This window comes from Takifugu rubripes, chromosome 15 (assembly GCF_901000725.2).
Source record: "Takifugu rubripes chromosome 15, fTakRub1.2, whole genome shotgun sequence".
In the NCBI taxonomy this organism is placed as follows: Eukaryota; Metazoa; Chordata; class Actinopteri; order Tetraodontiformes; family Tetraodontidae; genus Takifugu; species Takifugu rubripes.
Window position 1 is genome coordinate 4155430 of NC_042299.1, and position 24175 is coordinate 4179604.

Below are 24175 nucleotides of genomic sequence, written 5' to 3' on the forward strand. Positions count from 1 at the left end.
ACATTTTTTCTGTGTATAAAACATGATCCACTTCGTCAAATTTGTTTCAATTGATACCAAAAGTCTTTATTTTTCTTTGCAGTTCAGAAGTGACAGTAAGCACTTTTTTTTTTTTTTACAGTAAGACCATAATATTAGTTTATCCTCTATAAAAAAAAAAAGTGGGACATTTAATCAGCAATATGAATTAATGATGTGTTAGTGATATATGTTTACATTTCATTCTGGGGGAAAATTTATGTAGGAGAAATGTAGTCGTATCTGACTGGGACAACGTGCCGTTCTTTGACAAACACCAGTTATCCTGGAGCAAAGGTCACATAAGGTCCTGATGTAATCAGCCTTGCCAGGGGCGGAAGCCGACAATAGATCTCTGAAATGTGGAAGTTTTGAGCCAGTGATGGATGCTGCAGGTGGCCATTGTTGCACCAATCACTGCGCTTTCTTTCCAAGCCTGTCTCTGCTAGTGAGAGAGGGGAAGTGATGTAGACAAAGCCAGCTGTGAAAACCACAGGACTATTGGGCTGTAGAAGATTTCTACTCTCTGGCTGTGATGGAAATGGGACTTGATTTAAGGGCGCACAGTGGGTGGGGGGGCCTTGGTGATCAGTATATAATTCCATTTTGAGTGATGCCAGAGGTGATGGCAGGTTATGTGATGAAAACGTGTACAAATGAAGGATTTCCCTGGAAAAGAAACAGCAATCAGCTGCACCCCATTTAGAACAGATCCCTTGTATACAGGAATGTCTACACCAATATCATCCTAGTGAAATCCTGCCTTTAAACTAAGAAAAATTCCCTGTTTTATAGAGGGAAAATCTATTTGGAGTTACAATTGTGAAGCCATTTTGCTGCAACTTTTTAATGGCTATGAAGCTCCCATTTTGTACATGTACAAATGCATAATAACAATCTTAAAATTCTAAAAAGGAAACTTCTGGCTCTTTCACTTCACACCATTCTGTATCAGTTTAAGACTCAAAAGGATCATAATTGTTGTAAAGCAGTTCTCCATGTATTTATGAGCTGTTTGGCCAAATTATGGCTGTTTGGGTGAGGTGGTCCGTCTCTGTTGTCCGTCAGGCCACTGAAGTTGGCAGAGGATCCATCTCGGTGGCCTTATCTGTAGGCCTCTGACGCCATGTGTGGGGCATTAAGAAATCTCTCTTGCTCCTCGCTGTGGACAAAACAGGAATACATTTAATGGCCGCTGTCCTGTAGCCAAAATCTGAAACTCTTGCCTCAATGTTGCAGCACCTCTGCTCACTCCATCACGCAGAGGTTGTTTACAATCCCAGCACCCAGGATCTTCATCGATTTTAGACAGGTGGATGTTCCATTTGTTCCAGTTGACTTCCTCCACTCTGAGACAACAAGAGGACACATGCATCAATTACTGTTCATGGGGTGACACATCAATCTGTTGTCAGAGGGGCCAAATTAGCAAGGAACATGGTGTGCTCGTGGGCGTCCATCGATCGCTCACACAACTGCGTCTTCAGGCCTAAAACAGTTCTAGTCTGTTATCATAACCTGGTAGACCCAGTGATTTTGCTGCTCAGTGGACCAACGTGTTGGAACGTGTCTACCATTTTCATGTTTTTCATAAATATATTTACCTTTGGTCTGTATGAACAGTCTGAATACAGAAAAGAAAAACGCAGATAAACCTTCGCTGCACCAACCTGAAGCACCAGCGGTGGTCATCTCCCCACCCAGAGCCCAGGTTTTTCTTTACCCCACAGCGAAACCAGCTCTTCAGGCAGTATGGGATCCTCCTCTCCATATCCATGATAGTGAAGGCCCTCTGGAATCCACAGAATATCATCAACATCCCACCTCCCTTAAAGAGCTCATTGATGTCTGGCCTCACCTGAAGCTGCCAGATGCTGGTGCTCTCCATGGTGGTCTTCTCCACAGTGCGGTTCATAAGAGCAATGAGCATGTTGAGCAGCAGGATGTAGGTGAGGATGATATAGCCGATGAGGAGCACATAGAACACCTCCTTATACTTGTAGTGTTCAGTAAACTCCATGTCGCCCATGCCAATGGTGAACTTGAAGAGCTGTAGTGTGGTGTAAGAGATGTTCCTGTAGGTGGGTTTTACACACTCCGCACCGTTGCTAATGGGACCAAAGAGACGGCCTCGCTCGTTAATGGTGATATTCTTCGCAGGAGGCTCAATAAGGAGGGTGACCACCGCTGTGGTCAGAGAATACATGCAAGAAATTCTGGTATGACTCTTTGGGCAGGAGCACCTGAAGCTTGACAATAATGATATATTCATCCAATATCACATGTTTAATAAAAACTTCACTAGCATACAATACCTGCTGAAAATCCAAACAGGAAGACAGCATACACAAAGAGAAAGCGTAGTATGTCACCGAGAATCATCTGCAACACATGAAACCAAAGTGTTGAGTTGTTTTCCATTAGGATATCAACTGTGCCGCTGCCTCACAGGTCATACCTTCTGGATCATAATGCTGTAGATGCCCATGTGTTTGTCACCCCTGGAGAAGTAGAGCAGGTTGACCCAGCTGAGAGCAAGACAGACCACCAGGAAGCCCAGAAACTCCTCCCTCTCCATCAGGTACAGCCCAGCTGAGATCATGAAGAGGGTGCCCTGAAAGAGACTGACCACAGCAGAGCGGTCACACCAAATGGCTGTATGGCTTTCACTGGTAACGATGCATGTGTGTACTGTCCAACATATGGAAACCATCTCAGTAGAGCAGCAGAAAAAGAAGCTAGTCACATTTATTTGACATCAGCAATCACAATCTTGATTTTTGATCAAATTGAATGATTCCTGATGGCGACTTAAGCGCTCAGCCATTTTTGCCTGTTAAACAAATGTAACAGGATGTTATTGAAGGCAGAGATGAGACAAAGGGGGATAAAAAGGAAGAAGTGTAGCACTCACAAAAGGATCTCATAATATCCATCAATCAGCAGTGTCTGCAGCTTCGGTCGTTTCCTCCTCATGTCTAAAATCTGGGCATTCAAAATCATTTTTTGGGATAAAGCACACTGCTCTTGTGGCTCATAATGACTTTTATTTTGAAAAGGTGGAAGTGGCGTACCCCTATGATAAAGAAGTAGCAGTTTGCCAGCGCAGTGAACAGCTGGCCAGAGATGTACGTGTATCCTAAAAAGGTATGTTCAATACGATTCATCCACTGTGGGAAGAAGAACAATGCACAAGTCTGTAAACGCAGGTGTATCTTCACCCACCAATCCCAGTAAGTGTTGCTGCAGGCTCACCTGTCCCTCATTCTTGTTGTAGGCTACAGCTGTGAAGACAATCAGGTACACAAGGTAGAACAGGAAGTTCAAACAAAACATATGACCCGCAAACTTCTTCCACTTTGACTCCAGCAGCTGGCCCAGAGGGGCCGTCTGGAGCATCTCGTGGCGGTTCTGATGGAAGACAGCTGAGTTCAGAAACACATGACACTGATTGTGGGCTAATGCTAATGCTTATGGGACTCACTGGGACATTGCTGCCGTAGACCAGGATCTCTAGTGCAGAATTTTTTTGGTATGAGTCCACAGAGGCCAGATCATACAGAGAGCAGGTGACGGGTCCGTAAACCCACTCTGTGAATTTACGGGACAAGTGTTTGGTGTCGTTTTCCTGGAACTCCCGCTTCAGAATGTGTGAGAAGAGCTGTAGACACACCAAAAGAAAACAGATTTGATGGGTTTTTTCTGGAACAGGCCAAAGAGTTGAGATACCAAAAGGCGATGCTAGAAGGTGAGTGCAGACCACTTCTTTTCTAAGGCTTGTGACTAGTTAAAGACAATGTAAATAAGCTCTAATTTCGGATGTTATATGCCAATGTCACCTGCAACACAGTCAATAGCTGTTTACATGATGAGTGCCCAAGGCCTTTATATGATCTCTATCTGCCCACATATATATTTACCCCACTCTTGCCAGTCTTGGTGGCCATCGTGAGTGGTGTCAGCCCGTTATTGTTCTGGATGTCCTCCAGCTTTAGCTTGGGGTAGAGCCGAGCCACCATCACCAGGATGTGGTCATACATGCTGGTGATGAACTTTGTGTTTTCCTCCGAGTTGTCCGCGACCGCCACCAGGGCATGCAGGACAGTGTTGCCATGAGAGTCCTTCTTATTGGGGTCTGTTGGCTGGTACTTGTTGTCCATAAGGAAGTCCACCATGGCGGGCTGGTTGGTGCAAGCTGCCAGTGACAGTGGCAGCTCGCCTGGATACAGTCCAAATAGAATTTCATTTATGTTAATTACAACTGAATAATTAAAAATCAGCCATAAACCCTAATGTTTAACATACTTAATAAAGATGAGTTATTATTTTCATGGTGACTTTTCACTGAGGGAAAAAGGCAGATGGTAATTTCTTCTTTCTTTTTAGTGTTAATCACAAAACACTTGAGAGTGGATGGACAGAAACTGCTTACACACTACACTACGATGTGCAAAGAGCTGGGAAGGACTTCCATATGATCATGATTGTGATTATTATCACTATGATAATGATTGCGTCCTTTACCTCTGTCAAACAAAGTCCATTTATGAGGGAAAGGCCCCCCTTTTTATTTACTTGCAGTTCTACATATCAACATTTGGGGGCAGTGTTGTCAAATGTAGCATTGATTGAGCTACTGGCGTCATCTCGCGTTTATACTGATCCACGATCTGTTTGTCCTATAATGCATCTGAAATCCTCGCATCCTCACATTCTAATAAAGCAAACACAGATGTAATTGAAGTGCAGTTAAATTGTATTAAGTAAAATGCAATGATGTATTGAAAAAAAAAATCTAAAATCAAAATTCCATACAGCTAAAGCCTTAATGTCTTAAAATCTATAATAAGACAAGTTGCTAAAAATGAAAGAGTTCATAGTCACCAAAGTAGAAGCTGGGGCCGCTGTGTGGCTGGAAGAATGTCCCACTGGCTTTGGCATGAACATCAGCTCCTTTACTGACCAGTAGCTTCACATAGGAAAGACTTCTCCTCTCTATGGCCACGTGTAGTGCCGTCTGCCCTGTCAGAGTTGCACAGCAAGTCATATCACGACATGAGCCACACTGAGATTAGTGAAAAACACATCCTGGTACACAGGTCACCTTTGTAGTAGGCACTGGTGTAGGCCAAATTCACAAATGTCTTAAGATCCCCCATCTCCTCTGAGATGTGGATGAGCCACTCCACTGTCTCATTCTTGCCATCTTTGAGGTGCAGCAGGGCCTTCATCAGGGCAGATTTACCGTAGGACTGATCTGTGGCAGCACATTTGGTCTGTTACCAACACACCAATCAGCTTTCGGGCACAGGCGTTGCATCACTGTTCATCACACTCACACAGGGAGTCAGACAGGTTCTTCATGTTCCGGTGCAGGTACTGGTGCAGGTTGGCCAGATCGTCCACGTCCCTTCTTGCCACGGCTTCAAACAACCTTGAAATATTATAGATGTCGCTCTCTCTCTTCTTATCGTCTAGCCCACGAATGCCTCTAAAGACACCAAATATACATCATGTTTCTAAGCTTGTTCTTCAACAAGACAGTAAAACACTGTCAGAGGTTATTAAGAAGCAAAAACATCAGTGCTCTGTCTGCTGCAGGCTTGGTAATGCACGCTGGGTAATGAGCAGCAGTTAATTGTGGCTCACTTGTCAAAGTTGGGGTTATATCGAAGTTGATCCTTGGGCTCCTCCATTTTCTCCTGGTGGTCAGTGTCCATGACAGCCTCGGGCTCCTCCTGGCCTGGTCCCAGAACAGAGGCCATTCCGGTTTGATTTAAGGCTCTCTGACGTAGCTTGTCCTCCTCGGTCCTGTCATCCACCTCCAGTGAAAAGCCAAACATCGCTGACTTCTTCATTTTCACTTCACGTTTTGGTGGTCTGTGTTGCAGACATAAATCATTCATAAGACAAACTTAAATCCCAGAAAAGTTCCTCTTCACGTTGCCTCTGGAGTTAATATGGTAAATATTGTGTGTTTTTCTTAGCTGGCTGTGAAGACATGTTTATTACAGGCCCGTCACCTCCCTGGTCTCTAACGGCACTAATATATTCTCAGACATGTGATACTCCATCAGTACAGATGAACAAAGGAGCATATTTACAAGAAAACAAGCGTGACAGAAGCACACAGCAGATCAACTGGGAGCCACAGCTTTACAGGATCGACTTATTACTCTCACAGAAAGTTTGACATGATATTATTCCTACAAAGCTGATCCCAGTGCCAATAAACTTCCAATTTGTTGGGCTTTAGAATGAGAGCTTAGTATTTTACTGATTTGTCTTCCTCTTTCTTGAAATGCGGAAATGGTGACTCCTAAGTGTGTGACTTGGACATTAAAAGGGGTAAAAATAATCTTAAAAATATCTTGCAGAAGGATGCGTTGGAAAATCTGGGAAATCTGCAAATGAGTCTCGTGCACCACATCGTTATGTCCTGCTGTTGAGTTTATATTTCCATGTAAATATTCCAGACACGGACATGCATTTATTTATCTACGTATATGTATTCATTCATACATAGGTATATATATTTAAATGGCCAGCATAAAAAGAGAAAAAAAGCAACAAAAAAGACAAAGACTCACCAGTTTGAGAGGCTCCTGTTCCAGATTTTGCCAATTAAAAATCTGATCTTCACATCAAAAAGAGAGCAACACAAAAATACTAGTAGACCCCGGAGCATCCAGCAGGACCTGAACGCAATCTTATAACACAACGGAACTGAGATTAGCACAAACAAGCCAGAGGGAGATAAGATGACACGCCCTGGAGAATATCAGCGCACATTACTGGAGGCCTGAGTGCTTAAAAGGATGCTGTATTGATCAGACCGGATGAAACCAAGATGACAGGAATCGCCACAGAAGTATCCAGATGCACACAGTAGCAGCATAGAAGAAAAAATTCTTAGAGCCACAGATTCAATTACATAAAAAACACCCTCAATATAACACAGAGAGACTACTGACCTGGTGAGAAAAGAACCTGCCCTGCTGTGTTTCTGCAGTTCTGTCAGTTGTGAATACTCTTTGCCTTTTGGTTATCAGTTCTGAACATTTTGGTTGTTTCCTGTTACGCCTGCCTCTGGTTTCTGTGTCAGCACAGCTTCTGTGTGCTCTGGTGTGGTGGTTCACTCACAAATCTTGTGATCACTTCGTCTTTGGCGAGAACAAATGACACATGTCACTGAGGACAACTGCAACCCAACACATACAGTATAACAAAAAATAGGAATATACTTGAATAATTAGAAAATATGATGGCACCTTTAACTGTACAGCTGGAGGGGGTATAAAGTCTCTAATCAGGATTTTTTTTAAAATGCCATAAGGTCAGATGCTAAATTAAGCTCTTTATTCTTAAAGGCAACTTGGTGTAGGTAAAATTAACAATGAAATAGACAATTATGCAACAAGTGGCAGGCAAAAAGTCATCTTGAAAAAATAATATTTTAATCTAAAGTGGCAGGTGGGTAGAGGAAGATCTTCATAAAACCAGTGGGAGACCACAGACATCTTTAGACTTCAGCTAATCTGTCATTTTCCAGTATCACCATGCTCTTTCACAGCTTAATTGTGTTGATCAGGGTAACCAGGCCTTGGAAATTTACATTAAACAAAGGAATCAAGCATAATAGATTGACAACTCAACTTTGTAAGAGAAATTGCATGTAAATATAGATCTGCTAATTACTACATCAGACAGCCCTGCGGGAGGCACTGCATTATGTAAAATGTCCACAGTGGGGACGACGACAGTCCGCCAGCATGTGGAAAAGAGGAATAAACTGCTGGTTTAGTAAATTGTTCAAAGAAATACAATATTTTGGTGATCAAATTCGGGATGGATGAATTATTTTTCTGATCTCCTTTTGTAGTTTTGAATTCTTCTCATTCCTTTATCCATTACCATCAGGATAATCAACAGAAAATATACTTTGAGACCCAAATATGATAGTATTTTATTACAAGACTTTGAACTGATGGGGTGTCCAACAATGTTAGACATCAGGATCGGGCAGAAATATTTTCAGGCTTATCTCCAATATTGAGATTCTATCATTATCATGTTTAGTAAATTATTCAAAATGATTCAGCTCAATGGAAATGACTTTTGGAGAAGATGAGGATTTTAAGACCTGGCCCTGCATAGTGCTATGGACTTATGTGCAAATTAGCAACCATTTAAACTAGTTCTCAGGTTAATAATGACTTTGGTTCACCAAGGGAGACACATCCTAAGAATTTCAGTGTGCAAATCACTGATTAATTCTGTAAATATGGTTGCAGCTCAACTTCGGTCACAGAAGACCATCGCCACGCCGACAGCTGAATCTGCATTCTGTCCATATATCACTGGCTGGGAAAAAGCCTTCTCCACTTCCTGCCTTAATATTTCATTACGGGCAATGGCACTACCGCTGCCTACAATTTTAGTGACCCCTGCATGCTGCAGATGGTCGGCTGACATCATGGTGAAGATGTTTTTTAGAATTCCACGGCACAATGCCCTGGTCACGTTGCCCAGAGAGAGATTGCTGGGAGAGATGTTGGTCACCTGACCCAGGCAGAGTGGGTTGTGTCTCTCCCCGAGGATGGTGGGACTCACTTGGAGGTCGCTGGTTGCCTGATTCAGGGCACAGTGGATCAGCTTCTGGTATAAGCATGACTCACTCGGATCTGCACCTATGAATTAAGAAAAGGAGCCATTTCATCATTCAGAGGGGTTAAAACCTACACATTCACTTAAAACAGGCTTAACCTTTAAGGTTTATGATTATTGACATTTGTTCCAGCTAATAGTGTTGTCTTTAATTATGTGTAAAGACCTGCAGAGCCTGCAGCATGATGATTCATGAGAGGTGCAATGGGAATGACTGTCCAAATGTTATAATTAAATATTCATTGACATTTTTACAATACAAGACAAAACAAAACACGTGTGTCCTTGTTATAGTGACATTCACAAGTATCAGGCTCATCAAAAACATCAGCAAGTATCAAATAGACCTGAGTTATTTTGTTAAATACAGGTGGTTCCGTTCTACTTCCTCCCTAAAGATGAGGCCAGTATAGTCCAGATATTAATATTATATGTAGCCTGCAGACTTCGAGTGTTAGTGATAACATGATGGAACCACAGTATCAGATTTCAATAGCAACACGCTTTCGCTCAACAGAAGTGTTCCCCAATTACTGAAATACTGTACACATCAACAAAATACACACCCAGATCTCTCATCCACGCAGCTAGCATCTCCACAAATGTGGCCAGTACATTCCCTCCATTGAGTGAGGCCGCCACCGCCAAATACGTGTCTTCAAAATATGGAAAATAGGAGATGGGAGAGGTGGGCTGAGGAGAATCTGGAGGTCTGAAGTCAGCTGGCATGGCATAGGTCAGCTGACTTGACGTGCTTATGTTCAGGACTGTGAGAGCAAGAGGAACAAACCAAGAGTTGAGGCCTATGAACCAACCAAAGAGAAAGTAGCACACTGTTCACTGTGCTAAAAACTTTTGAAATGTGACAATTATCTTCACACGATGACAGAAAAGATTAGAATGATTTACACCTACTCGGATACATTCTCATTCCAGCTGTTATGTAAATTAACTTGTTAATTAAATGAATAAATCATAGAATTTACTCAAAGATGGACAACTTTCCAACAGTGATCAAAGCTTCTTGATCGTCCCCTGGTGGATGAATACAGTAAAACAATAAATCCTTCTACCAGTGATATTTTGGGCGAGTTCCTGGGTAAATTAAAAACTCTGGTGTTTCCTTACAAAGAAGCTTTGTTAGCGGTTTATTTTTTGCCGATTCATGTTCGATGTTCTGAATTTGTTTTGTCTTATTGCCCACTTTATCCCTTTTGGGGTCACGGGGATTGTGCACATGTGGGTGAAGGCAGGGTCAAGACCTGGATGAGTCACCAGGTCATCGCAGGGCCCTATGTGAGCATTTGTGGGTTCAGCACCTTGCTCAAGGGTACCTCAGCAATGCTTTTAAGGTGTTCTGGCCTGTTCCCCCACTACAATATTTCCACTGAAGGACCCTGTCAGCAGAGACATGACTGGACTTGCTGTTTCACCTGCATCTGTCCGTGCACTCATGCAGGAGTAGACAGAGCACTGGAAGTCTCCCAAGGCAGCCCCTACTGGTGTGCCAGCAGGGATGCCGTGCCACTCAGAGCACGTGTGTCCCGCCACGCCACCTGATGACACGCACTTCGGAAGTAGGTGCAAAGGGAAGCCGGCACCCTTGAGACTGAAATGTGCACACACAGAGCAGCTTGTTATGTTCAATAACCCTGACAATGTATGCCTATAATGTATTTTCAGAACTCACCATAACCATTTTTTAGTAACTGTACTTGAAAACAAAACGTGCATGTGTTTTCATGTAATCTGTATCTGAGCCAATTGGTCTATTAAATATAGTAAAAGAGAAAGACGCAGACATACATGTCAATATTCCACTGGTTGGAAGATGTGTTGAAAAAGCCCCAACTAGCTGCATTCTGAGGTGTCATTACACATCCATCCAACCCACACAGCATGGACACCACGTAGTCCTGGATGGTCCCTGCAACTGCAAAATCCTCAAGAAACTGGGGTCTGGAAAGACAATGACTATCATCAGGGTACATTCAGTGGGTGAAGAAGGGGTCGGTTCTAGAATGCAATGGCTTCTAAAACAGTGGGCTAACCTGAATTTCATGTACCAGAAGATAGTTGCACAGCCAAACCCTGTGGCAATACTAAGGTGAGAGTTTGGCTTTGGGAGAGAAGACAGGAAGTGACTGCTGCAACGTCCATCCTGCCAGGTGATCAGCTGACTCGTGTCTTGAGCTGTGAAAAAGTCCCCACTGGACCAACTGCAACCTGGAAAGGAAAGAAGGAAACACAAAAAGAGAGATGAAAAGCAGAATGACCATATAAATTAAATTGAGATCTTGAAAATTATTTGAACTCAATGCAGACCATAACTTCAGAAGATAGTCATAAAGCCTTCATTGCATAAATTTTAAGACAAATCTAGCGTGACTGTAAAGAAACATTTATCTAGTAAATTTACGTAAAAGTAAAGACTGTGGTCGCGCTTAATTGAAAGAACAAAGATCATTTTAACTGGCTGGCAACAAGAACGATTCTAATAAGAATTTATTTGTTTTTTTATTATAATATACGCCTCCTGGGCATGAAGTTATTGCATCACACATCATGTGTTATGCACGCTCTTGCACACACACACACACGCAGCTTGCAACAGGCTTACCACTCTGTGACTTCCAGAATAAAAGCCCATGCATCTGCCCCGATAACCCTATACTGCTGACATGCTTCAGCGTGTTCCTGGGCAGCAGGTTCATGCATCTGTTCAGGGTGTCTATGATCCGACCGGTGTGCTGCTCTTTCGCCTGGTAAAGCATTTATAAAGGCTGGTTAGCGCGCTGGTGTTAATATAGTTCAAGCTCTTTAACGTACTCACTTTTATGTTGCTATCGTCGAGGATTTCTGACGTAGTGGGTAAAATGTGACTCGCAGCCACGGTTCGGGATGTTTTTTCTAACAAAGCTACTTTTATAGAGGTGGTACCGAGGTCTATACCTAATATATAAGCAGGCATTGTTACTGGTGGCCACGCGCACTTTGACACGCAGCCAGCGGCTGTTATGACGTCAGAGTCACCAATGACGCATTCCATAAAATAGGTAATCTCACACACCGGTTTGATATAGACACAAAGGCAACCACTGGTGGGTAACAGTCGTGTTCAAATTAAAAATAAAACCCAGTCAGATTCTAGGTATGCAAAAAAAAACCCCAAAGAAAATAAGTATGATTATTGTTTTGCTTGTAACATTAAATTAAAGAAACTGAATAGTATCTATAAAAATAAGCTCTTATCAGAGCACTAAATCAATGGATAGAATCCTTTAGGCTTACGTGGTGAGTAATACATTTAATTTTCAATGTTTCCTTTCACCAGAATTTTTGATATATAGCAATTTGAAAATATTTTCAGAGTGAAATTCACATTTCCGATCCAGTTTGTCGCAGCGATGAGGCTCTCTGTTCCCACAATGCATTGCGAAAGAGAGGGATTCGATGTGGAATGTATCAAAAGTGACATTTAGGCCTACTGGAGTCACGAAAAATATTCTGAATTTTAGTTAATAACTGAGCGATTAGGAATGATGAGTTGCGAGAAATAGCCTATTATCATAATGTATGAATCACTAGTGCAATTTTATTTATTATGACATTGCATTAGTGAGCCAACTATTCCGCAAAGAAGGAATATAAATTAAGTATAAAGAAGGAATATAATATTAATTAAATACAAAGAAGGAAAGTTTTCACTTTTGACGTTATACCCACTGGAGTTACTCTACTTTACAAATGTTTTTTTTTCTTTTTGTTCCTCAGGTGAGAATCCTATCATCAATGAAGTGAATACACAATATAAAAAACTGTGTTTGGTGATGAATCTATATTTATTACTAAATGTTTGTTTTGCCGTGTTAAGATGGAAGATGATTGTGATTTTCTGGGGCCAAAACAGATACTCTTCCAAATAGATAATTGCAGATAAACAGTAACAATACTTAATTTATTTTTTTCAAACGAAACATTATTTGGGTTATTTTTTATTTTGCAACTTGCACCTTTTGTAATGTGCACCCTATAACAATTGCAAGAAATTGTTGGAAGATAATTTATTTTCATTTTTTTAAAAAATACTAAGTGCTTTTGTAAAAATAAATAAATAAATCTTCGTTGGATTTGTAAAATATAAAAACCGTAGAATCAGTTTTATTTACATATCTTGGCAACATGTATTAGGGAAAGAACTTAATGCGAAACAAAAAGATAAGATTAATGTCACAGAAAAGATAAGATTCTAGTTGTTTTTTGTACAATATCCGGTTCAAAAATAGTGAGAAATTTTATAATGAAATTTTCTCCCTTTGTAACTATAAATTTAAAGAGAACGGCAGTAAAACTATGAACAGTGGGTGGCAGCAGCATACTCTACCCGCCGTTAAAGCACTATCCGAAGAAGAAGATTGTCGCCAAGGAGCATGGCGGACTTGATCTAGGAACGTCATCCAGACAAGAATGAGTGTGCTGTTTATCTATCAGGGTAGCCGTTATCCCTTTAAACACACATAGCCATATTGCGATATATTAATTTTACTTAACAAATTATGCTTTAGTGATCTCGCCGTGAGAAGTAAATTCCTGTGTTGATATTCGGTGAGAACCTGTCGTCTATTATATTCAGCTAGCACTTTAGAGAGCTAAGTAACTAGCAATACTAGCTCGTTAGTCACCAAGTGAGGAGTGTTGAAATAAAAGTACCATATATCGTAATAATTTGGAAACTGGATCATTCTGACGCTGGATTATGCTGTGTCATTTTCTAGTTTTTATTTCAGCTCAGCTAAACCTCTGACGTAGATAATATACAACCTGATTGTTGTCAAGGTGACCAGCAGCTAAGTTCTCTAAGGATAATATGCTAACAACCTTGTTTATTATATCTTTTCATAATTACATATGAAACACTTGATAGAGTTGTTTGAAGAAAAAAAAAGCAAAGGTTGCGAAATGTGCTTGTGTATCTTTTAACCTGTGTAATCTTTGCGGATCAGCTGCACCCACCTGTGATAGCTGACCGGACGGAGATGGCAGGAGTCGTGGCCAAGCGTGAGGGACCACAGTTCATCAGTGAAGTAGCAGTGAGGGGCAATGCTGCTGTCCTGGACTACTGCCGCACCTCTGTGTCTGCACTGTCTGGGGCGACTGCTGGGATCCTTGGCTTGACTGGACTGTTTGGCTTCATTTTTTACTTCATGTCTGCATTTCTTCTCTCAGTGTTGCTCATTCTAAAGGCTGGGCGCCGATGGAACAAATTCTTTAAATCCCGGCGACTGCTCTTCACAGGGGGTCTAGTTGGAGGTCTTTTCACTTATGTCCTGTTTTGGACATTCCTCTATGGAATGGTACATGTGTACTAAATTAATCTACTAAAATAATCTCATTTGATCTATGTCAACAAGTAGTCTCCTCCCAACTGGAATTTGTTTTGATTTTTTTTAAAAAATTAATTCTGTTAGCTGAACAAAAATTGTCAATTTTATTCTTAATTTTTCTTATACATTTAACGGTTGACCATGAACAATTTCACTGCATAACTCTGGTAACAGAAGTGTAATGGGAATAGGACCTGTCATTAAATTTAATGTACAGCAGTGTGATTAATATAGAACTGATTTAATTACTAAATGAAATAAATATCTCTGAAACAACATTTGCATACATTATATATAGATCATAATCTTCTGACATAACTTGTCAATTATGGTTGGTAACAACAAAGTACTTTTAGTCAACAGTCAACTTGTCTTGCTGTTAAATAAAAAAAATACATTCTGATGAAAATAATGTGTTGGAGCTTGTGCATGGCTACAAATGCAATCTGAACAACATAATTACAGTGACACTTTAACCTGAATTGCAAAAATATTTTTCCTGTGAACTCAGTAGGGAGCCTTTGAGGGTGTGTATCTCCCAGAACAGTACCACCAGTGTGACCCATCGTGTCTAAAGTGAACTTGTCCTATGTGGCTGATATCAGATGCTGTGACTTAAGGAAAAAAGTAAATTCCTGTATATTGGCAAGTTTACATTTTATCATGTGTCAACATTTAGTAACATTCCTGTCAGTATGCAGGCCCATGATGCGTTACCTTGAAATAAAAATATTGTGTATCACTATTAACCCGTGCATGTTGAAACTTCTCTGGTGAAAATTTGTCTGATCCTGCAAATATTTCATCTGGCCGGAGCTCAGGTACCTTGGTGAGTCCAAACTTTGCATCCCCCTCGAGTAACATAACTGAGACCACAGTTTGCTCCTCTTTTAAACCTTGTTATGTGAGGAGAAAGTGATGTGATGCCTTGGCTCTGCAGCCCGTGGAGAGACAATAGCAGAATAACGCTGTCCTGTGTTCCGGGGGATAGTGGGACCCCTCGAGTCCACAGGCTGGTTGCTCTCTGTGACAGAAAAACCAACTGTGTCTTCACCACCCTCTGGCTTTTTGGAGAAGTTGTCTTCAGCTTGTTTCCTGGCTCTTCTTTCCTTGTGACCCACCTTCCCATCTTTGGGTTTGGTCTTCTCTTTACTGGTGCAATGTTGACAGAGGGTTAGGGTTATCTTACTGGGCAACATTTTTGAAAAGGCCAGTTGAGACAAAATATGTGTGTGTATGTATGTGTGTGTGTATATGTGTGTGTGTGTGTGTATATATATATATATACACACACACACGTACATACATACATACACACACACACACACACATATATATATATATATTCTATTACATCCAACCTGAAATTAATAATTTCAAACTTCTTCTCTCTATAGTATGAGCTTGTGTTCATCATGTACAGAAGTATCATGTCGCAGGCAAAGGCTCCCTAGAAGGAAAAAAGGCAATCAGCCATCAACATTATCAAAGTAGGGAGACAAACTATGTACTAATCTAAACTTAAATACTAACCGCTCCCAGTAGAGCCAGACCAGATCCAATGGCAATCAGAGTAGGAACAATGCTGAATTTTCCCGCCTGCAAGAGAAGACAGTTAACGCACATCTTCCAGCAGTGTCAATTGTTCAATCGGGAAAAAGCCATGTTACTGCTGTACCTGCCCATTGATCATGATATCAAAGCGAATGCCGTATACTTTATACAATGTGCGGTAGGTTTGGCCGTTTTGATCTTTGTAGTAGCGGGTAAATCTGCAGGGAGACATAATAACTGATGACAGTAAAGTGGGGAGTGACAGAGGATTTCCTGTAAATATGCCTGAGAGAACATGCCGAAAGTTGTATCCTGAAGTGACTGAGTGGTTCAGGTTCATGTCCAGACGGGTGAAGCTGTACTCTGGATTACACTGCGAAGAGTCTTTATCCAGGTCGCAGTTCCACTCGATGAGAATGCCGATGGACCCGCCCTGACGCACACAACCAAGCACTTTGTTCAAATGAATGCATTTTGTGTTGATTTGTTTTATATGTTCTACATTAATTGCTCTTAAAAATGAAAAAAATACGACCTTAATTTTATGTTTTTAATTAAAAAAAATTTGGTTTAAGATTATGCAGTATTCAGATGGAGTTAAAAGTATTCAGATGGAGTTGTATGTGTGTGTGGGAGGGGGGGGGGGGGGTTGCCATTAAACAAAATGGCAACAGTATTTGCTTATTCTAACATCCATAATACTATGCAAAGCTTTTTGATGAGTTTGCTAAACTAGTATCTATTGTGTGCGGTGATATTACCGGTAACTGTGTTGTTTTAGTGAGTGACTTTAACATTCAAGTGGACTCTTAATGAAGGAAATGCTAAGGAACACTGATATTATGGCTCTTTGAACATGTGACACATTCAACACACAACTGCCCTCGGTTTACATTCATGACCTCAGAAATAGTTTTGGTAACAAGGCGATGTTATCAATGACACAACTGCCATACTAAAAAAAATGCTGCTCTGGTAGTCCACAATGTCTTGGATTCCTTCCTTGAGACTCTGCCTCCAAACCATTTAAATTTCTTTTCAATGATCAGGATTATTTCCTTGCACTTTGAAACTGTCCGTGATCAAACCACCTCCAGAATAGGTTTAACCGGGTGTCTCAGTCATAAGCTACTAAATGGTCCCACATCAAACCTTCCACAAACATGTGGGGTTCCACAAAGGTCCATGCTCGGATCTCCGATGTTCAATACTTACAAGCTACTCCTTCCTCCAATATTGGAATATCACAATCTCTCATACCATATTTATGGAGATGACACTCCAACGTGTCACCACATGACTACATACTACAACATTACTACAACTGACAACATTGTGATCCGTCTCCAGTTATGCAAATAAATTGTTGGGCAGCACTGAGCAAAATTATAATCAGGTGCGTTTGTCACCGGGCCCTCTTTCTCCTTTTTTGTGCCTCTGGTCTGTGTCTTCCTGTCATAAAAACGAGGTAGAAAACCTGCCGTTAATTGCAGTTTTCTTTTTAAACCTTACTCTGGGTTTTCCTCCTCCCGCTCTGTTGCTGTGCTGAGTAGGTCTGAGGGAGAGGGCTGGTTCTGGGCGTGTAGTCAATCTCAGAGGTAGGCTGAGAGGTTTGGCACTGCAGCTGTTCATCTGTAGCCATGACACTTTTTTATTCTGCTGTGCAGTGGGAGTTGCAGTAATCAGCCGCCTCCCCACTCTTAAATTTGCACCTATTGAATTGGCGTCCTGGTGTGATCCGCTCATCAATCAATCAATCTCAATCAATCTTTATTTATACAGTGTCTCTTACAATGAAAATTGTTTCGAGGCACTTTCCAGAATCCCAGGGCCTGACCCCCAACAAGCAACCATGGCAAGAAAAAACTCCCCTTTAACAGGAAGAAACCTTGAGCAGTACCTGGCTCATGTAGGGGGACCCTCCTGCTGATGGCCGGCTGGGTAGAGAGGGAGGAGAAGGGGGAGGACAGGTAGAGGAGAGAATAGGCAGAGATCATAGAAATACATCAGCCACCAAGTCAAGCAGGGTGGTCACACCTCTCCTTTAAAGTCATTCCTTCCTTCCAAACATTTTGTTTCAATATTATAGATTATTTTCTTTAAATTTGGTTATAATTTTATTTTTTTCCACCAAATTCTTTCATTAATTGAATTGTTGTCAATTATTGTGTATTGAGATGATGGAAGCTGTATTAAGTTTGGGTTTTTTGCTTATCCTCATTTAGTTTAAAATGGTTTAAACTCGGGCTTCTTTTTTAAAGTTAGATGTAGATTGAATTTTTGCTTTGTATAGAAAACTAATTTTATTTGGTTTTGACAATTTGCTTGTTTTTTCTTTTTTGTATCTCGTTGCTACATATTTCTTAACTGCAAATGGCCCAGATGTCTCCACGCTATCATGGTGTTGACTTTTTTTTTCTTGTATCACAACAGTTGCTGAGGGCTAAGCGAGTTGTGGTTCCTCCGCTGGTGTTTTACATGGTTTCTGTGGCAATGCAGTGGTGATTTATACTGTGAATTCTTTTCCCCCCTCAGTTCCCTACTGTTGTAGTAAACCCCAGCACTGAGCTCTGAGTCTTTGCGAGTGTGTTGGCTCAATCTGGGTACATTCCACAAGCTTTTTTTAGTAACATTGTTACTAAACCTTGTTTTGACTCTTTGGAAATGCTGTGTTGGCCTTCTGTGACAATGAAATAACAGGTGGTATTGACACACTACACATGCACACAAATCCGTACCTGCTCTCTGCACACTTATTCTATTTTCTTGTCTGGAACTTTTCTTTTATCCTCTGAGACATTAGTCTTTTTGATGTGGTCTTAACAAGTGCGTCATATCTAATTTGGGTGTATTTCTGTGCCTCTGTAAAGCACTTTGAGAAGCCTTGGGCATAAACTGTGCCACACAATGAGACCTGCCTTGCCTTCAGGGTTTGCACAGTTTTCATTGTTTAAATTATGGTGATTAGAGCATTACTGCTAATATTAACTTTGCCTTTGGGTTGCTGTAGTCAATTTAAAACAGTTTCCGGCATTCAAGTCTTGACAGAAACTGAAGCAGCTACATAAGCATGATCCTTTTTTGCACGTGGTTGTTGACTGATCACAAGAGCTTTGTGATGGACCAGTTTAAAACGATCAAAACTAACCTGTCAAATCCTAACTGTAAAATGACCTTTTTTTTTTTAAGTACACAAATAACCTGTATTTTTTTCTGGGTCATGAAAACAGGAATTCTGTCTGATGATTTTAACCTGTTGCACATCTTTGCAACACCAGGCTGAAAATTATGTTGCATCATGATGGCATTGATGGAGCAGCTGTATTGAGCAAACCTGGCTGCTGCCGTGGGTAACACTGCTCACGCTGATATCTGGCAAAACAGCTGTGGCCCGAGTTTAGAGTTCTGCTTGGAACTGCTGGCTCAGCTGAATAGTTTCAGTTGAGAGCAGTGGTATGTTGAACACCCCAGATTAGTGGGAACTGAGAGTTGGCCCCCAACTTGAGAGCTTTAGGTTAAAAATAATTGATCGTAAAGCTGATGGTATTAATAAATATTAAATCTTAATGATTACCACAGAAGGAGTGTCAATGTTAAAAATAATTGATCGTAAAGCTGATGGTATTAATAAATATTAAATCTTAATGATTACCACAGAAGGAGTGTCAATGTTTTGCTTTTATCGCAAGAATTAAATATCCCAGTCAGACTAGAATGAAACCTTATAAGTGTAAATTTTGACGAGACTGACAAAACTCATTAAAACTGGAGTTTTCAGATGCATCTTGATGACAGGAAGTGAACTCACCTTCACAGCCATTTCCTGGAAGTCATGCCCACTCCATCTTACCAACTCCCCGAGTTGAAATATGGGGCAGTACAAATCTTTCTCTTTGTCAAAGGAGCATCTCTTTAAGTAGCCATCATCAGAGGTTTCAAGAACATTGGATCTACGGAGTCATAGTAGACGTCATACACAGTATATGGATTATAGGTAAACTTAAATGCACAGTACAGACACTTTCTGGTTTCAGGCTCAGGCCGTAACCATATTTTTGTAACGTAATCACCCATCATGAAGGGACTAAATTGCCAGTCAATCCTTGTAAACAACTGAAAACAAGGGGGGATGAGTGTGAGGGATGACAGTGTAATTGGACTAAGATCTTGTCTCTGCTTTCCTGTAGGATTTAAAGAAATAGCAGCACAGTTCACTAGACTAGTCCCATCTGAGCTGACACCTGTCTAGTTTAAGGCCTGCTGTCAAGGACATCTCAGATGACTGTTTCACTGTCTCGCTGACTGCCATGCACATGCTGGTATAAATAGAAGGTTCTCTGCAACAGAGTTATTTGAAGCAGTCATTAGAACACAGACGCTTCTAAGCTCTCTCTGTGATCTGTCATGGTGCCTTGAAACCATAAGTACAGCAGCAATCAGCAGTACTTACAGCCACTTACTTGGAAAATTCAAACTTTGGAAACCTAATGAAATTCTTGATGTAGATGGTGAAGTTTTCAGCCTCGCTCAGTAAGGGCTCTCTGCAGACGAGATGGGCAGCTGAGTGATCAACAAAAGCAAAGCAACTAGAGTCGCTTGGGCTCTTTCTTCATAATAAATAAAACCCGTGAAGTATCCTGTCCCCCGTGAGAGCCCAGAGCAAGTGTTGAAATCATGGCACAAAGTGGCAGATCTCAAGCAGTTCTGCAGAAGGACACAGGGACTTACCTTGGTCTCTTGCTGTATTCAACAGGACACCAGGCATGGATCTCACAGGTCCCTGTGCTGTTCAAACACATACCAGTTTTGATTCCTGGAGGGGGGGAAAGTTTAAGCTATAAATTGTTTTACAAATAAAGTTCGCAAATATCTTTCAAATACTGTGTTTGATATGAATGCAACATAATAATCAGTGTCTGTACTGTTTTAAATCTGATCTACAGTATATATGCAGCCTATAGGTTGTTTATTATTCTATAGCATTTATTCTTCAATAATAATATTTTATCTCACTTGTTAGGGAAGTCACTACTAATTTAGCTAACGGTAACAATGGAAAGAATTCAAGGACACAAAAAGTGACGTCAAACAGCTGCCAGACAGAATTAATGCGTTGCTATTGGGCTTCTGACCTTATCTGGTAATGTTTGCAGTGTGAAGTAATATTCCATCTACTGCTGAACTAGAGAATGTTGTTCAAACATCATATATGTATATATAGAGTAAACACAAATATATTTTCCCTTTTTGTTTTAGACTTATACTATAATAAATAAAACAATATTGCATTGAGACCACTATTCAGAGCCTTTGCCATGACACTTAAATTCCTCTTGATTCCCTTTGAGATGTTTCTGAACCTTGAATTCTGCCTGTGTTAAATTCAGTGGCTAAACATGAATTTGAAAAGATGTTTAAATGTCAGAGTAAAACCCAAGTCATGAGGTCAGAGAAGTAATTCAAGAGCTCAGAATCTAGAGACTGTTTTGAAGCACAGATATATGAGACAGCTACAAAAGAGAGTTCCTATGCTGAAGGTTCCCATGAGCACAGTGACCTCCAGCATTCTACAATGAAAGAACCAGGACTCTTCCAGAGCTGACTAGTGGTGCAAACTGGGGAAAATGGTCTTTGTAAGAATTCACATGAATAAGAGTCTAAGGGTCACTCTGGCTCAGCTCTAGACACACTATATCTATATAGTCTCCTCTTTCTGCCCCCCTTTCCTCCTCTACCCGATTGGCCATCAGCAGATGGTCCCCCTTTATTAGCCTAGTCCTGGACAAGGTCTCTTCCTGTTCAAAGGCAGTTTTTCCTTGCCACTGTTGCTTGTTGTGGGCCATATCCCAGGTTTCTGTAAAGTGCCTAAACGGTTTTTTTGGGAACGTACTGTATACTGTAAATAAAAATGAATTTGACATTAAACCAATCATCAAAAAACAATGTAATGATTTTAGTCTTAAGCCTGACAATTGTCCCATGATCCTCACCATGACCAGCAATGACTGCCTCCCCCTCCACGCAGTCATCGTCACTCTGACATTGTCCATGTGGCACTTTGAAACTCTTTGGGACAGAGCACAAGCTGTCACATCTACATTATTAAAAAGAGAAAGGTAATATGTGCTTCCACTGTCAACTCACCTCGGGACAGAAGCTCAGCCTCTGGTTGGGGGTCTCTATGTAATTTGTGACAATGAAGAAGACCCGCTCACCCTGAAAAACCCAATTAGACCCAGTTGATGAAAAGAAGATGCAAAAGGTTAAACAAGGATGTTAATCACTGAAGGAAAAGCTGGCTCTAATGAAACAGAACATGTTTAAAATGTCTTTCGACAGCAGCTTAGGGAGTCCTAGTGTGTCCTCAGCTCTGCTGCCATTTTCTGTCCTGTTTAATCATGGGATGGTGTAAATAGGGACACGAGCTCACGTTCGGAGGTATGACGTAGTCCTCAGGGCTCCACAGGTGAAGCCCACTCTCAGAACTGTTCGTTAACGTGACTCCTTTAACCTTGGTCATGACTGATGACTGAATAGTCTCTTCTCTCTCCTGGTAGCCCTTTTTCACCACTAACACCCAGCTGAAAGAAGCACACAAAGGTCAGCTGCCAGGATACCTCTGAGGAGTGTTAGCACAGAAAGATATGCTTCTACTTTCACTGGGAATACACGGACTGATTATAGTGGGAAACCCCTCTAAATCAGCTGCTAATACTGGGATCTAGGGGATACTTTGGGCAAAAGAATTTTGGTACAGAAAGGATAAATGGACTGGTTATAGTGGGACAGACAAGAAAAATAAATCGAATGAGTAAAGTGAATAATATTCTATTGATGTCCTTACTTTACAAAATTTGTTGCAGTTTGTTAGTTTTTTCCTTGAGTCAGACTAAATTTAACCCTCTAATAAGCAGGCTACCATAGTTGGTAGATGGGTTTATGAGATTTGTTGTTTCTTGTTTATTAAACAAGCAAATAATTGCACAATAATGCTGAATGTAGCAAAACCATGCAAAATAAAATGCACACCTGCAAACTGTTGTTCAGTTTCCCATATTATTTTTATTAGTAGATTAAATACACAGTTACATTCAAATGGCAGTTATTTCATGTTTTAGGCTTGAAAGGGTCAGACCTTGTGGTTTTACACTTAACTATGGGCACAAAATGCACTTTTTTTCTTTGTATATTGTCATTTGGGCTCGCTAATATTACTTTGGGTATCATGCTACAGCCTAGGAGGCATCTTACACTACTGTAGTGTGATGGCAATGTCCTCATATAAAAACTAAAAGTCATTCACTAGCAAATGTGAGGAGCCATGTAGATGTGTCAATGTTTTCCTGACATCATGAGACATCACTCACCTATAAACACACACGGTGTTTAATTAATTATCAAAAGCTTACCCCAAAATCCCACATGCCTTGTCAGTCAAATTAGGTCCTAAGCATCAGTGCATGCCAAAGCATAAAATATGATTTTTTTTTCTGGACCTTTACTGACCTATTGGGTCATCTTACAGTTGGAAATAACTTTGACAAACAGTGTTAAAGGTCAAAGCAGATACTGTCAAACCACAAAATCCTGCGCTGTCACCTGCTCGGATAGTTTCTCTTAGATCGGTGACATCACAGCCTGTCAGGGCCAATCTTTTCATAATTGAGCCAATCGCACTCTTTAAAATCTACTGCGCTGTCATTTTAAGAATAATTTAAGCCCAGCAGTTTTAAAGTAACTTGAAGTCATTCATATTATGAGAAAAATAAAGCAAGTTTACCCGATTATGTATCCCAACACGGCCAGTTGATAAATTCGAAATAGTATTCCGATTTTTCTGTTTTCGGCGATGACATATTTCTCTGTCTTGTAGTTAAAGAGAGAGAAGAAGAAGCCCCCCCAGCCTGCCATTTGTCCTCCTCCACCTCCTCCTCCTGCACGTCGAGCACAAGTGAGGCAGCAGGGCGAACACTCCTAGTTGATATAGACGCTCCTGCTGGACAAACCCACCCAGACAGGGGGGCTGCAACCCCTCGCCCCCCGAGCCTGTCTGGGCTTCCGAAGGATCAGTCTGCCCAAGGGTCAGTCTGTTGTTGCTGGCAGAGAGGCAACACTCAACTAATTTTGTTTTTCAAGGTTATCAATTTGGCTTTAGAATACGCGCGCTTGCAAGGTGATGTTTACGCAGGGACTAGAAATGACTACTGCGGTCAAGCCACTTCAAACACTTCTGTAGAAACAGAAAAGCCAGCAGACAACCGAATTTCACTTGCTCTGTGTATATGAGGCATTACGGTAAAGGCTAGAAGCGGCTTTCTCTTGAATTTATTTTGTTCAGTAATTCAGAAACTCTTCATGGTATATTAATCGGAACATATGAAAAAATATATATGTTGAACGGAGTGCCTTGCGGTGGAGATTCAAACTCTCAGATAACAGAATTATCTTTAGCCTCCTCTAGGCATATTTAATCAATCAGACAGGGAGATGCAATGAGCTGCCGCTCTGTTTCACAACTATACCGGAACAGGTACATAGGTAGTGACGTCACG

At 41.0% G+C, this 24175-nt stretch overlaps 3 protein-coding genes and 1 long non-coding RNA gene across 11 annotated transcripts; 1 reads left to right on the forward strand and 3 right to left on the reverse strand.

Moving 5' to 3' along the window:
* Positions 1–40: 40 nt before the first annotated feature.
* Positions 41–7122, reverse strand: trpv1 (transient receptor potential cation channel, subfamily V, member 1). Of its 4 annotated transcripts, XM_029847864.1 has the most exons (17): positions 6993–7122; positions 6609–6655; positions 5668–5898; positions 5358–5509; positions 5123–5275; positions 4903–5040; positions 3939–4237; positions 3503–3679; positions 3274–3429; positions 3093–3188; positions 2933–3003; positions 2477–2642; positions 2334–2400; positions 1877–2205; positions 1689–1810; positions 1261–1367; positions 41–1180 (listed from the first exon to the last, which is right to left on the reverse strand). In XM_029847864.1, the coding sequence occupies exons 3-17, from the start codon at positions 5874–5876 to the stop codon at positions 1083–1085; spliced, it is 2340 nt and encodes a 779-aa protein (XP_029703724.1). In that variant the 5' UTR covers positions 5877–5898; positions 6609–6655; positions 6993–7122; the 3' UTR covers positions 41–1082. The 4 variants fall into 4 exon arrangements, with proteins under 4 accessions (XP_029703724.1, XP_011615582.1, XP_029703723.1 ...); XM_011617280.2 differs by lacking the exon at positions 6993–7122 and having other exon boundaries at positions 6609–6727; XM_029847863.1 differs by lacking the exons at positions 6609–6655; positions 6993–7122 and having other exon boundaries at positions 1245–1367; positions 5668–6484.
* shpk (sedoheptulokinase) lies at positions 7050–11703 on the reverse strand. 4 transcript variants are annotated; one of them, XM_029847873.1, is made up of 8 exons: positions 11519–11703; positions 11306–11447; positions 10737–10911; positions 10492–10644; positions 10119–10294; positions 9252–9488; positions 8581–8708; positions 7050–7181 (listed from the first exon to the last, which is right to left on the reverse strand). In XM_029847873.1, the coding sequence occupies exons 1-8, from the start codon at positions 11654–11656 to the stop codon at positions 7173–7175; spliced, it is 1158 nt and encodes a 385-aa protein (XP_029703733.1). In that variant the 5' UTR covers positions 11657–11703; the 3' UTR covers positions 7050–7172. The 4 variants fall into 4 exon arrangements, with proteins under 4 accessions (XP_029703733.1, XP_029703731.1, XP_029703732.1 ...); XM_029847871.1 differs by lacking the exon at positions 7050–7181 and having other exon boundaries at positions 7966–8708; XM_029847872.1 differs by lacking the exon at positions 7050–7181 and having other exon boundaries at positions 7966–8708; positions 9252–9452; positions 11519–11702.
* A 1366-nt stretch (positions 11704–13069) lies between these two features.
* LOC105418263 (uncharacterized) lies at positions 13070–14818 on the forward strand. The gene is made up of 2 exons (XR_965551.2): positions 13070–13290; positions 13689–14818. It is a non-coding gene; the product is annotated as an uncharacterized lncRNA (long non-coding RNA).
* p2rx5 (purinergic receptor P2X, ligand-gated ion channel, 5) lies at positions 14155–23720 on the reverse strand. Of its 2 annotated transcripts, XM_003976361.3 has the most exons (12): positions 23404–23715; positions 22054–22204; positions 21768–21839; positions 21614–21689; positions 20352–20436; positions 20084–20164; positions 19432–19573; positions 15923–16056; positions 15748–15841; positions 15603–15668; positions 15431–15519; positions 14155–15221 (listed from the first exon to the last, which is right to left on the reverse strand). In XM_003976361.3, exons 1-12 carry the CDS (start codon positions 23532–23534, stop codon positions 14960–14962), a joined length of 1383 nt encoding a protein of 460 aa, XP_003976410.1. In that variant the 5' UTR covers positions 23535–23715; the 3' UTR covers positions 14155–14959. The 2 variants fall into 2 exon arrangements, with proteins under 2 accessions (XP_003976410.1, XP_011615583.1); XM_011617281.2 differs by lacking the exon at positions 20084–20164 and having other exon boundaries at positions 23404–23720.
* Positions 23721–24175: the final 455 nt, after the last annotated feature.